Source organism: Simochromis diagramma, unplaced genomic scaffold (genome assembly GCF_900408965.1).
Source record: "Simochromis diagramma unplaced genomic scaffold, fSimDia1.1 OVJJ01000208.1, whole genome shotgun sequence".
NCBI classification, from domain to species: domain Eukaryota; kingdom Metazoa; phylum Chordata; class Actinopteri; order Cichliformes; family Cichlidae; genus Simochromis; species Simochromis diagramma.
The window spans coordinates 4,240,479-4,255,192 of NW_024386789.1; the positions used below are offsets into that span (position 1 = coordinate 4,240,479).

A 14,714-nucleotide genomic window follows, 5' to 3' on the forward strand; every position below is an offset into this window, starting at 1 on the left:
ACGTTTTTAACGGGTGGATAGTTTGGATCACGTGGCACAGCTTTCCTTGTTTCTACAAGAGAATAAAACAGGTTTTGTTTTTCTCTGTTTTATATTTTAGCAAAGCAATTAAGGTCTCTTACACATATTTCTGAAAAATCTTGATTCAAGTTGACCAGATTTTTCTGAAGGTTTGCTTAAATTTGAAAAAAAAATGTGATTATAAACTCCATCAAACTTGCCTTGAGTATTCTAACTTCAGAAGGTCACAAGAATCTTTAATATTATTCTATAATTACTGTATAAGACATTACACTTCCCGTTTGTGTGACAGTGTGTCACGACAAACTGTCATGAAGAAAGGAAAAGCTTCCAAATAGTAAGCCACTTTTTTTTACACAGGAACTAAACAGACACACATATGAATTTAGGGTTTATTACTGTAACCATAACAATAAGGTGGATCTCTCTTTATTTTGACCATCAATTCAATCATAATTGTTCTTTTTAATCACAGGCAATAGTTATAATAGTGCACTTTTTATATTTAAATTATGATACAGACATTTCTTTTTTTAAACACCTTATTCTACTGACCCTTATGGATGGAGAATAGTTTACAATCTTAGCCAGAGTTGGGTCAATGAAAAATGAAGGTGACGTGAAAGATGAGGTGAGCAATCAGTGTGTTTAGGACTGTGAGGCAAACAACTCCATACAGTTTCTCTTCTTGTGACAATGGGAACAAAACAGAGGTGAGGAAGCGGGACAGACGGGTCAAACAGACAAGGCATTAACACAGGAGATAAAGCCAACAAGCAAGTATTTGATGTGCTCATGTGTGTTTGTGACAGAGAAAACATAGGCCTGTTAGGGTTTGGCTGTGTTGGTTAGTTCAAAATCACTGGGTCAGTCGGGAAAATCCACACGTAACTACCTCAAAATGCATCCGCTGCAAAGTTCTCAGCCCACTCTCATTCAGTCGCCACCCACCCGTCTCGCACACAGATACCAGTTACCAGAGATCAGTGTGAGTCACAGAAACGCAAGATACAGACAAAAGCTCAGTGGGGACGTGAGATGAGAGCAACTGCTGCTATCGGAAAAAAAGAGTAAATAACAGGAACAGGAACGGGTTTCTTGGGTTTGTTATTGACACATTTTGTTGGCATGAAATCTAGTTTATAAAACAAATACATGACAAACCCCCCCCATCAATAAATAAATAAATAAACAACAGACAGAAAAATCGACAGATTAGAAAAAATGACATTAAAATAATAAAGTGTAGCACTGTGTGTCTCTCTGAAATCCTTCTGCACTCTTGTTGCATATTGCACTGTATGGAAGACTGTGATGAACATCGACTAGTCTGATAGAGTACTGGAGTAATATATGTGACTGCCTTGAGTTGCTACGTCTGCTTGCAGAATGGCGACTCTTAGTGATGAGCAAGGGTGCGGCGATGGATACTTGGCTTGTCGGTGAACACTGAAATAACGAGCGTGGGGTTAGGAAGTCCTGTTCAACAAGAAGCTGACACCTTTTTTAAAGTCCAGCATCATGAATACGTCCCATTGATGAATTTCCTTACTGTGTATCTTCTTTTTTTGTTTGTTTGTTTGCTTTATTTTGACATGAGTCAGTATATGAATACTATGGCAACAGGAGACAAAGCTTGACGAGAAAGGCGGTTTCTGTTTGATCCACAGGCCGGTGATGCTCTTCTCATTCAATCTGGGCGCAAACAGCTGTGATGAGGTTCATGAAGCTAATCACGGATAGTGACGACAAAACAAAGCTTTCATATATTACTGTTCATATTTCTGTTCAAACACTTTTCTTCAGAGCAACGAGGGTCCAATGCAAAAATCTTAGAAGCATTGTTTCATATTGTCTCTGAGTAAAAAGCAAATATAAAAGAATCGAAACACTTAACTCTGAATGAATGCCTGTCGGAAAAGCAGCTTCCACTGTCAAACACTGTGTGGAGTGTCTCAGTTGCTGTCTTTACTGTGATCACTGTGCTACTGACATCCTTAAAAGAAATGTGTAAACATAAATAAAAACTAAATAAAAAAATATCTTTTTTTGTTCACATTCACTTACTTAGCTTACTTTGTTGGTTTTCTTTACCTTAGGAGGAGACACTGCTGGAGAAAAACAGGACCTTCACTGAGCTCATCGCCACTCACTGGGGCGGCAGCAGGGTGCTAACTCTTTAGGATTCTTCTGCTGAGATGCATTCATATTTCTTTTTAGTGGGCGGGTTTAGATGTTGCTTGATAGTGATATGAGCGCACCGATTCATTTTAGGAGTAATCTCGAGAACCATCACACGACTGTTATTTCTTTTTTTCCTTTTTTTTTTGGTGTTGGATACTGTAATACGATGATATGGTAGACTAGCCTATCTGATCATATCAGCATCCTTGAGCAGGCTGATTCGCTAATTGGCATGCACATTAGCACTTCAAAATTCCTAGTTTGATCTGTGAAGCTGTACCTATGATGAATACCAAACTGCTCATTCACGTATTGTTATTATTTTTTTTCATTAAAGGGCGGTTTGTTAACACTTGTTTCTCATTTAAGGGTAGGAATCCTGGTAATCATAAGATCGGTAGAATCTCGAGTTGGAAAAAATGTGCATGATGGGGAGGAAAAAGGCTCAATCCTTGCTCTGTGGTCAAGCACCTTCAGTAACTTAGACAAGGAAGAATAGGAGTAGCTCATGGCTTGCAGGGATACTTGGAGATGAAATTACACTGTCTTCTTTCTGGTGTAGTTCAGGCATCCTGCTGCGCAGTCTAACTTTCTATCCTACGGTTGGGATTGGGTTCCGTTGGAGGACAGCAGTCGGGTTCTCTCTTTGGCGGAGCCTCTGCGCTGCAGAACTCCCCCGCTGCCTCCTATGCCTCCGCCATCTGCTCGGTCACCCCACTCGCACCTGTCGCCCCCACCCTCGGAGCGCCTCGAGTTTTGGCGGGTGGGGGTCCCGTGGGGCCGACTGTTCTTCTCATCTGGGAAGGGATCAAGAGAAGAGAACGGGAAAGTCACTCTGAATGTTTACAATCCACAGGCTTCACGGGTCAGTGGCAGAAATGCAGGTGTGAATGAAAGGACCTGATTAAGGTGGCAGCTAATCTTCCACCCTATGCTTCGCTCACTATAGTCTAGGAATCATGCAAAGCTATTATAGTCAGCTCCAAGAACAAATATGGATCTAGAAATCAGCTCAAAGACTAAAAGTGAAACAGGGTGAATTTCTACAGCAGTGTGTGAAAAAGTATTGTGTGGTTAAGCAATCTTACCAGATAGGGCTGACACCAGTGGGTGATCATGGGAGCTGAGAAGCTGCGCTTGAATCGTTTCCACCACCCGTCTGAACCTGCGACTCGGACCTGAAGAGGAGTCACACACATTTAACTTAGGGTAGGTACTGTTCCAAAATAATATGATCTTAACGTCACCTGATTTTTTTTATACATCCAAAGTTATTTTCAGAGAAAAACCCTCAATTTGGTAAAAACAAACCAAACTTCTGAGATGAATGAGAACCCAGTTTCAACTTAAAAATACTGCCCAAAAACATAAACATTTCAGGAAATGTTGAGCATTTTACTATAAGGTTTACTTATTAACCCTCTTAAACCCCTTTACTTATTAAACCTCATCTTGCTATAGCTTTACTTGCTGACACGAGTATTATTGATTCTTTCATATAACTTTCCAAAGCAGGAAGCGGTTGAGAAGATTTCCAAAAATTGAGATTTTTTCAGGGAGCGACATAGTTTTGTCAAAATGTTTAACATTTCATTCCACCATTAGCTAATTTTAGCATCTGCTTTACTTGCCTGATATGAGGGTGAATGTCACGCTGTAAATTCCTGTCTCCCTCCTGCCCTCCCTCTCGTTTCTCTCCCTGTCCCGCTCCCTCTCGCCCTCGGAAAAGGCAATGTCCACCTGGAACTTGACGGGCTTCTGGAAGACGGAGGGACCGCCGGAGGATTTGTATTCGGCTCGGAAGCTGGTCTGTGAGAGGACGCTGTGACTGAGGGATGGGATCTGTGTGGTGGGGAGACAGAGAAGAAGCAGAGAGACCGACAGACTTACGAGGCGGGAGAGGTATGGGGACCGACGTGAGTATAGGGAGACAAAGGGTGAGGGTGAGGAGAGGAGAGAGAAAGAGTGAGCCATTGGTGAAAGCAAAGTGATCCATCTACATGCCACGAGTGAGCAAGATCAAATAAAGATTAAATAAAGAGAAAACTGAAATAATGAGAGAAATGGAGTGTGTACAGTATGAGAGCACAAGTCAGATCCAGCCAGAGCCATGCTTTGATCGCGAGAGCCGTGAAGGACAGTCCAAGTCAGACACTCACAGACAGGAAGGCGTGGACAATGTCAGCTTTAACAGAGCTCAGCGGTTTGTCTCTGATCACCACGAAGATCTGCTCCTCTTTCTCCAAGCCGATGAAATTCCCAAACCACGATTTCTTAGCTAGCCTGGTAGCCAGACAAAAGAAATACACAGCATGAGGAGACACAGACAGCGCAAACAAACGGCTTTATACCGTGAAAATACGACACCTCAACAAATATTTATCTCCAGGAGCTGGGACTCACTCAGGGCTGGATTCTGGCGTTAGGCTGGACATATCCTCTGATGTAGGAACTGTGAGAGAGACGAAGCACACACAAAAATTCCGCAATCGACATTTGACAGAATGGAGCAAAAGGAAAAACTTATAGATAATCCTCAGCGATTACAGAGATGAAAGCTGAAAAAGGAAATCAGTGTATTAGAAGTAATGAAATCTTCTGAAGCTATAACCCTACGCACTAAAAGCATAACTCCCACAAAATATGAGAGCAAACATGCAGGACTGACCTTGCAATTTACGCCGATGGAATCTTGGTGAGCCCAGGAGGTTGTTCTTGAAAGAATTGAGGCGAGTCCTCCAATGGGCAGAGCTGCTGGCTGCCATGCCGCTCCCCCCTCCTGGACTGGAGGGTGGGGTCAGCGACAGTGAGCCCACCCCTCCCCCTCCCTCCGCCCGCGAGGAGGATGAGGACGAGGAAGAGGAGGGCGGGGTGGAGGAGGGGTGGTGAGGGTGGTGAACAGGGGTGCCCAAGGGTGTGGGCAACGGAGAGCCCTGGGGAGTGACCTGCGGCACAGAGTGGGCAGAGTTTGGGTAGAAGCTCTTAGTCACTGACTTTAGGACAGAAGAGGAAGGGAAGAAGAAACGGGGGATGGGTGACAGGAGTGGGGAAGGGGAGGGCGAGCGGGAGGATGGATTTTGCAGAGGCAAGGATTTGATGGGCTGTAGGTGGGGTCGGTTGGCGGGTCCCTTGGTGGGCAAGGTCTGGGTCTTTGGGTTTGGGGGAGCTTTGGGCTTGTCATGAGCCCGTGCTGAGCGAGGAGTGGTGGTGCTTCCCTGTTTGGACTCCTTTGTGAGTGGGGAAGCGGTGGCAGAGGTGACATCTGATTGGCTGAAAGTGAAGACGGGGCTCTGATAGGACTGGGGGGTGGGGGTGGGGGTTTGTCAGGGTGAGGGGGTGGGAGACATGGAAAACAAGAAAGAGAAGGGATGGAAAATGGAGAAAGGATGGAAATGAATATCATGCTTAATGACAGAAGAGTGCATCTTGTGAGGAGTGAAAGTGCCGAATGCAGTTCTAAGTGCCGATCATAAAGTCTTTCATTTAGTGCATTTCAGTCTTTAGTACGCGCCCTTTAAATCTATTGAAAGTGAGGGTTTCGTGACAGTTGTGGCAGGGTTAAGAATGCAGTGACACAGGACAGTGGCAGTGAAGGTGTTACTATAGAGTAATTGCTCCCAATTAAGGTATTTTTTTTTACCCTTTAGGGACTGTTTTTATACACTTTCAAGCACAATCAAACCATTAATTATCCAATAAAGCATCTAATTAAGCTGTCAAATTGTTCAAATTATCATATATAAAACTAGCTCATGCATGAGGAGGAAGAAAAGTGACATGAAGACAGAAAACAAATGCAAGCCTCCTGTTGGGTGAGACAATTCATTTAAGGGACCTGTGTTGTGATGATGTTTAAAAATGACTGAGAAGATATTTTATGGAGTTGCGAGGAGTGAATATTTGTTTTTTTTAAAGCAGCTTCATGTAGAGACTGACATCAGCAAAAAAACCCGCATTGTTACATACTGAATCAATAGTTGGCAAAGGAGTAATACTGAATTGAAGTAAACTAAATTACTACCTAGTCTGTCAACATTATCTCTGAAGTCATTTCCACTGTTGGTTTACAGAGCTGTTATTGCCCAATGAGGCTAAAATGTACACAGTACCCTGCTGACACTGACAGCTGTCTGAACTGCAGGACACAAATATGAGACTGGACTTAAAGCTATATTGCTGACAGGAGTTAAATAATATAAATGCAGACTACCAGAAATTAGCATTTTATTATGGATCCAGGTATAGTGTTCAAAGATAATGTAGTAAAAGTATGAACAAGTTGGTTTACAGAACCTTACCCTGGGACTACTGAGAGGGCTGGAGGAAAGACCGGTTGACGCTCCACTGACTGAGCGAGACCTGACAAAGAGACCCAAAGATTAATAGGCTGTTAACCCCCCCAAGAAAAAAAACCCCAAAACAAAAACTGTATGATAATGAATTCTCGCACTCAAATTCTGCAGAATACAGAGTGTATGTACTATATATGTGTAAGAAAAACATGCTATACCTCTGGCTGTGTGCAGCTGTGTCCAGGGCCCTGCGAGGTGGTGTAGGAGACCCTTGTTCGGTGACACTCAGGACCTCCAGGCTCTTCCTTTCGGGACGGCAACGGCCGTGGCGCGTCAGCATAGGGGAGTCGACGCGCTTTCGAGGAGGGTCTGCTGAGAAACGCCACCATAAACTCATTACAGATTTTGTTTTAATTTTAAGCTTTGTGCTGTGTTTCGCACTTCAGGAATTTCTTCTGAAAAATTCTTTCACAGGCCTTTTGCTCACTGCGCCATCTGTGACTGTGATAAACTTAGCTTCATTTGCATTTACAGAATTGCTGTCCCTTCCAGTTTTATCTCATAGACAAAGCTTGCAGATGTCCTGCAAAGGCTGGTATAATCATGGTAAAAGCCAGCGACAACTTATAGTATTAAAGAAACAGGTAAACACACTAAAACTCCAACACAAGGACATTAAGGGCCATACTGCTGTATATTTTATCTCTAATGCTAATGCTAGTCAGTGCAGTCCGTGCATCAAGTAATAAAATTATAACTTAATAGTGTTTAAATCATAACCTCAAGTAATCCCTAATTCACTGGAAGGAGAACTGAGCATACAGGAACACCGCTCTTGAAAAAGTCGGTAAAATGTGTCTCAGACCGATAACTGTAGCGTCCTCTCTTGAGTGGATCCCTCCTGCCCCCTAATGACTGACCTACATCATTGCGCGGAGGTAAGTCCTCATCCTCATAGCTGGGGTACCGCTCTTTCCTGTCTAGCAGAAGGTAATAGATCATTTTCTCCTGGTTTTCTCTGTTGGGGGGTGGGAGAAAAATACAGATTGAATGAGATGCTAAAATGTCATAATATTTATTTAAAAAGGAAATCTGTATGGATGCCACACAGCCACGCGATTAGCTTTTAGTAGGCTGTTCACACGGTCACGCAGACATGGATTTCATGACACAATCAGTTTATTTAACTGATCACACCAATGGGAAAAGAGCTAAAAATAAGCCACATACTCCTTCCTCTACCTCAACACTATATAGGCAAATAAGACAAGATAGGATGTTTGTGGCCAATATTAATCGGTTGCATAACATCAAATATGCTGGCTGAGTGTTAAAAGGAGAAAAAAATACAACAACAAAAAATACGCAACAGCAAAAGCAAAATATACACTGAAAGAAATATTACATGCTTGTGACTGCATTGCATATTATATGCTACAAATGTTCTGATTTTTCCAGCCATTTCAAGCTGACGCTAGAAACCACAAACGTGTTTGGAAGCTGAAAGAAATGACTTACTCCTCACACTGCAAGTCACGTGTGAGCTTGACTCTGTCTCGGAAACAACCGAGCGAGTGCATGCTGTCCAGCACATCTGGGTCCAGCTCAGTCAGGGACAAGATTCGCCTCACACAAACCCGCCTTGGAGGAGGCTGCTCAGGACACGGCTCGTTACGACCACCCCTAGTAGGAGTCAAACAAAATGAAGCACATAGGAATGACACAGATGTACTGTACATGATTAAATACGATCACTTCAGCAGTCACGTATGAGAAAACGAATGTATACTCACAGATACCAGGAATGTTTCTGGATGGCCTCTAGCTGTAAGGGGTGATAGGGCAGATGGGGCCATTAGTGTCTACAGTCTGTTAACAGCCAGATGGCCACAGAGCTGTGCTGTGTAAACAGTTCACATCACTTTTTTTTTTTTTTTTTTTTAACATCCACAAATCTCACGATTGCAGAATATTACCCATTAAACTGGATCATAAAAAACATTTTCAACTTTGCAATGTTTGCTTTTGAAAGTTTAATCAGAAAATCACTTGTGTGTGTGTGTGTTAGAAATATTACTGAGCAAGTTCTAGATGACTCAGTTAAGTCCCCAAAACATGCTTTAACAGCTGCCACTACGATGCATCTTCCTGACTGTACAGTATTGCAATGAATGCGCCAATAAAACACATACAAAATGCAACTGTGCCACACATAAATATCAGCTAGAGTGCAGATCCAGCAAAAAAGGATAATAGGAAAGGCAAGAAGGATAATCTAAAAGTGAATCGAGACAAAAATTATTTGTACCAAAAGCAACAGTCCCATTAAACATATATTTTATCTTACAGAAGGAGAGGCAATCCCAGTTTAAGGCGGGTGACTGAAAACAGGTGTAAATGCATGCTGCATCTGAGGTCTGGACTAATGTGAGCAGTCTCATACCGTGAGCCTCTTTTCAGGGTTGACCTCAATCATTCCCTTCAGCAGGGACTGACAGTCCGGGGGGATGAAGTGAGGCATGTGGAACACCCCGCTCTTTACTTTTTCCAGGAGCTGGCGTAAATTGTCGTGGTCAAAAGGAAGGGCCCCCTGTAGGGCAGAGAGAGAGAGAGACAAAAACAAGAAAGGAACAAAAAAACAGATTGCATTAAAAAAAACAAAACACTGGCAAGCGTGGGATGTAAGAAAAAACTGCAAAAAACATAAGACGAGGGGATTTTAAAAAAAGACCAAAGTGCACTGTGAAAACACAAGTAAAAGACTTACCACCAGTAGGGCAAACAGAATGACCCCACAGCTCCACACATCTGCTCTCCGCCCATCATACTTCTCCCCCTGCCAAACACACAAACACTTATGATTTTATTCATCGCCGGCCATTTCAATACAAAAGTGGTTCACAAAACTTGGCACCCGTCACAGGATGATTTAGGCTGATTTCAGGATGAAAAACACTGAAAGGAACACTAAAATCCATTTAGTCAAACTCAGTCTAAAAATACCATGAAGCCAGATTTGAATCGACAACACTGGATAATCTTTTAAATGCTGAGTGTCCTAAAGATTTACTCATGCTAAAAGGTGTGAACGTTCAGAAAAACAACTCAAGAGACAGACTGAACTTAACATTAAAAGTGTCATGTTACTGGTTAGTTTTCATCAGGGGTGTCAAACTTAAGGCTCGGCCGCCAGAATTGGCCAGCCAAAGACGCCAATCAGGCCCACTGGAGAGCTATGGAAAATGTGGGGGCATAAATTTGACTTTTTATTGTATTTTCAAACTTTTAACAGCTTTGTGAAAAACCATTCATACTACACCAAAGTAAATAAGTAAAAGATAAACAATTAAATGACAGAAAATTCCTGTTTTTTCACTGTCTACTACAGAAATGTACAATTTTTACATAGGGTTCACCATTTCAAAAAAAACAGGATGCTCTGTCAAATAACAAAAATGTTCATAATCACAGACTGAGCAATAAACTAACAGAACTGTTTCTGTAATTTTATATATTTACTTCTTACAATTTAAGCCCAACACAGCATTTCTTTAGCATGCAGAAAAACTGTATTGTTGAAATTGCACTTTGTTTTTAAATATCAAAATATCTCTAAGATTAAATGTGTGATTTAACTTCTTTACACTCTCAGAAAGCAGAGTTTAACTGATCAAACACACTTAAGATCAAAGTGGATTGTACATGTCCCACAGTGTAAAATGAGTTTGACATCCCTGGTTTAGATCATGTACCTTTGGAGCGATTTATCTCTCTACAAAAAAATGTTTTTATTTACATTTCAGACAAGAACATTTGAGAATACAGAGAATAAGAGCTGGATACTTACCCGTATAACCTCAGGGCAAGCGTAATGTGGTGATCTAAAATCAGAAAAGGTTTGCCATTAATATTAGTGAAAGTAAAATGAGCACTGTATAAAAGAAGTCATAGATCTGTGTTGTAGACGCTGTATTTTTCTGCTGACGTGGAGCCTTTAAAATGTACAGAGTCATACTGCAAGTTGTTGAATTATATAACCCTGTTTATGTATGTACATCATCGTTCATGAAGCTCACACACAGAGTTGATACTCACCCACAGCTGGTTTCTAACAGACTGTCTCCCACCTGTAGGGAGGCCATGCCAAAGTCAGCAATACGAATGTTGTTCTTTTCATCCAGGAGCAAGTTCTCAGGCTTCAGGTCTCTGTGACTACACACATACAACCAATACTGTTAGAGTTGTTGTCAACATGGTGCTTTAAATCAAATACAACTGCATGACTCTGAAAATGTGTTTGCACAATCATAATGTGTTTCACTCATTTAGTACATCAGACAACAGCTGTTTTATTGTTTAAAAAGAAACGCTCAAAATAGCTTTGTAAGTCAGTAGATGAGTCCTAAATCAACATCCTACATATGAACTTGACTCAAACACGGTTATTACAGCTCGGTGCAAAAAACCAACCAGATGGAATGACTGTGGCAGAAATCCAAAGCAGAGATGATCTGCCTGAAGAACTTCCTGGCCTCTTTCGGAGTTAGCCGGCCCTTCTTAACCAGGTAGTCAAAAAGCTCTCCTCCTGACACATGCTCTAACACCAGGTACCTGTCCACAAACAGGGACAACAGTGTAATTTGAACTTATGATTCTGATAACGCTTTTCCACTGACGTGGTGCCGGACCAAGCGCAGAGCCAGTTCTGCCCTGGTGCTTTTAGAGGACCAACCGACTTTTTTGACCGAACCGAACACTGCAAAAGTTTGATGTAGTTTCTACAGGAAGAGAATTAAAGGCCCATCCCGCAGAAAAGGATATCAGTGTTTGCACTTTTGGTGAAAATGTGGGAAACAGGTTCTTAGTTTGGCACCACGTTGGTGGAAAAGTGGTGCAAGTAGTGAAAAGCAGACAAGATGCTAAGAAAAAACTATTTAAACTTAGACACTTCCCATGGTTTGATATAATAAGCTTATGATGTTGGATACTAGGACTACAATATTCAGGCTGTACTCACTTTCGGACAACCCATCTGTCTACTCCAACAGTTGTTTTGTAAGGGTATTAATAGATTTGAGACATACTCCTCATTAAGACAGACTTTTGAGAATAAAAGTAGGGGATGAAGGAAAAGTGAGAATTACAGTAACGACAGCAGATTATTACAGCTTTTCTTGAAATATTTATACTCATCCCACTCCAAAGATTAGTATGCAGCTAGAAAGCATGCAGACTGCATTGAGCCAAAGAGAAAGGCTTTTTCTGAATGCAGAGGGAACTCACAGATATTTGTTATTCTCGTAAACATCATGCAGCTTCAATACATGCGGATGCTCAATCAGTTTCAGAATGGCAATCTCCCTTTCAACCTGGTTAGAAAGAAGGGAAAGCATAGAGAGAGAAAGATTTTGAAGCGAGGCTCATGAGCGAGTTGTTTTTCACACATCTGAACGGAGGTTAACTGTTAACTCATACAGAAGATAAATATAGTGAATATGGGACATTTTGTCAACATCTTAAAACACCATGCTATATATATATATATATATATATATATACATATATATGTATATGTATATACATATAAGTGTCATCATTAACGTCACTGTGAGCAACGCCTTCAACAGCGTCAGACTGTACCTTCATCAGGACTGACTCAGACAGCTTCTCTCTGTTGACTATTTTGATGGCTACCTTCTGACCCGTAATACAGTGGACCCCCAGTTTGACAAGTCCTGTAGATTGGATGAGAGAGATCATTATAAAACACAAGAAGGGTGGCAGGTGGGGGTAGAATAAAAGCGCACAGTTTAAACACTACACAAAACACTAGTTTTAATTTCATGAACAACTCGGCAATACTCACCTGTCTGTCCCTTCCCCAGAGTCTTTTCCAGTCGATAGGGCCCAACATATTGAGCTGACTGACTTAGAGACAGTTCCTTACTCATACTGCTCTTAACTGGAGGCTAACACACAATTATTACTACTTACTGCACTGTAGTTATTGCAATTACTGTGATATTGTACAGCTTACACAGAAGTTACTGTGGGACACAAGACGATGCTCAAATTAGAACGACTGTCTTTTTATGTCAGCGGTAACACGGACTTTCTTTGAAGTCACTTCATGAACGTGAAAAAAACAAAAAACCATAGAAGTGAAAACTGCTGCTGATTTACAACACCTGGGTGGACGTTTTTCATCTAAACCGAGACAGCACGGTAAACATGATGTTTATTTTTTTAATTATTATTTTTTTTTACAAAACATCTTGCTATATGTAGAATAAAGCGGGGGGAACTGACATGGCATTAAGTTTTTAGGGTGTTTTCTGTGTTAAATACCAACCACTACTCTAAAGTAGGCAAACTAACGAGTCTTATTTATGTACATTAGCTTATTTCTATAACTCACACCTTGTTATACGTATGACGTTAGCGATATATGACTGTTAATGAGAAAACGTTACCCTTATATAGCCTTAAAACGAGCAGGTTTTCACGTCTGCCTTAAAATATTCATGTATTTTTCCTACGCTTAATATTATTTTTAGTTAAGTAAACGGACAAAACGTCCAATACGTCAAGTGTATGCTTGCACTGAAAATGAAATCACTGTTTTCCCCTCACTGCCAGGCCTGTTTCACAGGTCCAACAACATGCTATTTTAGCCTCGCCGCCGCTCTCCCACACAGCAGCGAGGCTAGCTTTAGCTTCAACGCCTTGACGAACGGCCGTCTCGCTCGCGCCGCCTGTCAAAAAAACCGACACCGCCTGAAGTTTCTGGGCTTCGCCAAACGGTACGATTTATTACACGGCCGCCGCATTCTCACAATACTTCGAGGTGAAACGCGTATTCCCCGCAAAACAAGCATCTTTTTTTAACGTAGCGCCGTCCTCCCCCTCCCTGACTCTCCCGTCTCTCCCTCTCTACATCCCTGCAAGTAGCGGATCACAGCATCTTCTCTTCTCTCCTTTGGCGTGTCCTCCTCCCCTCACCGCCGGGTATACAGGTGCAAAACACACACACACACACGCACACTGATATCCGCGGATATGGGCGCGCTATAACCAGCTGCCGTATCCCCCTCCTCGCTCCTGATGACAGTTCACGCAGGGTAAAGGCCCCTTCTATTACACTCCCTTCGGTTTTCTTGCCGTAAATCGATATTTTCTCTCCCCTCTTCCTTCCTTCGCCTCACTCGCATCAGCATCCGGGTCTCACTCCCTCTCCATCCTCTCTCCTCTCGTCTCCTCTCCTCCCCCGCCCTCCTCCTCCCGATCATCTTCCTCAAAATACGCCTATCTCTGCATTCACATCAGCACAGGCCACGCAGTGGGCTCCCGGGAGTTGCAGCGGACACCTCCTTTACTGTTTTTGTCATCGACATTTATCATTATCATTATTATTTTTTTTATTCATACATGGACGCAGGGAGCGGATACAGACGCAATTCGTTAGGGGATATCTAGAGAGTCCTGTTTTATTTGATCATTTATTCCTATGAGCTGTCAAATTTGAAGTGCACAACTTAGTGTAGCGTCGATAATTTTATCAAAACATACTAACATTTAACAATCATTCTGTGTCTGTTTCGTTGCACTGATTTTTTTTTTTAAAGAAAGATACAAAATAAACAGTAACCATTATAAAACAAACCATGTCAATATTATAGTATGACTACTTTTAGTTAGTGACTACAAAGGCATGTTTAAAATATTTTAATCAACACTGGGAAAAAAAAATCATAGTAACTGCATGTCAAACAGAATGAATTTAGTAGTCACGTAGATCAGTGGTATGAAACATAAGGCTCGGGGGCCAGAATCAGCCTGGGAGAGACTCCAGTAAGATCCACTGGAAACGTTTGAAAAATGTAAAGGGCCCAGATTTTGGACGTTTAACTGCATTATAACACGTTTTACTGCTTTTCCTACTGTTAAACACCTCTCACATGAACATACTACACCAAAGTAATTACATAGTAGATGAATATTTCAGTGACAGTAAAGTGTTTTTGCTATCTACTATCGAGCTTTCTGTTTCTACAGAAGAAAAACAGAAATGGTACAGAAATTATCTTACAAATAAAATGTACACAATTTTTAAAATTTACACAAAGATTTTACTGAATTTTTTTCTTTACTGAAAGAAAAATGTATTTCTTACAATTTAAGCCCAATGACTCACATTTATTTATGACATATGGCACC

The 14,714-nt window shown here is 41.6% G+C and overlaps 1 protein-coding gene across 5 annotated transcripts; it reads right to left on the reverse strand.

The window, feature by feature from the left end:
• Positions 1-399: 399 nt before the first annotated feature.
• brsk1a (BR serine/threonine kinase 1a) lies at positions 400-13,767 on the reverse strand. Of its 5 annotated transcripts, none has more exons than XM_040023583.1 (19): positions 12,364-13,763; positions 12,138-12,232; positions 11,781-11,866; positions 10,968-11,108; positions 10,593-10,709; positions 10,345-10,378; positions 9,265-9,333; positions 8,941-9,087; positions 8,291-8,322; positions 8,016-8,180; positions 7,418-7,515; positions 6,716-6,866; positions 6,504-6,564; positions 4,874-5,150; positions 4,609-4,657; positions 4,365-4,488; positions 3,837-4,047; positions 3,294-3,383; positions 400-3,014 (listed from the first exon to the last, which is right to left on the reverse strand). In XM_040023583.1, the coding sequence occupies exons 1-19, from the start codon at positions 12,446-12,448 to the stop codon at positions 2,803-2,805; spliced, it is 2,244 nt and encodes a 747-aa protein (XP_039879517.1). In that variant the 5' UTR covers positions 12,449-13,763; the 3' UTR covers positions 400-2,802. The 5 variants fall into 5 exon arrangements, with proteins under 5 accessions (XP_039879517.1, XP_039879518.1, XP_039879516.1 ...); XM_040023584.1 differs by having other exon boundaries at positions 400-3,002; positions 6,716-6,869; XM_040023582.1 differs by having other exon boundaries at positions 6,716-6,869; positions 12,364-13,760.
• Between the last annotated feature and the right edge of the window lie 947 nt (positions 13,768-14,714).

What these genes read in the sequence shown, in the direction of transcription:
- brsk1a (XM_040023582.1), bottom strand. Translation starts at nt 12,448, where the DNA reads ATGAGTAAGGAACTGTCTCTAAGTCAGTCAGCTCAATATGTTGGGCCC. An exon ending in CTTGCCCTGAGGTTATACGG is followed by an intron (nt 9,334 to 10,344) that starts GTAAGTATCCAG and finishes TGTGTTTGGCAG; the next exon opens with GGGGAGAAGTATGATGGGCG. An exon ending in GCCCTCTCAGTAGTCCCAGG is followed by an intron (nt 5,151 to 6,503) that starts GTAAGGTTCTGT and finishes TCTGTGCCGCAG; the next exon opens with GTCACTCCCCAGGGCTCTCC.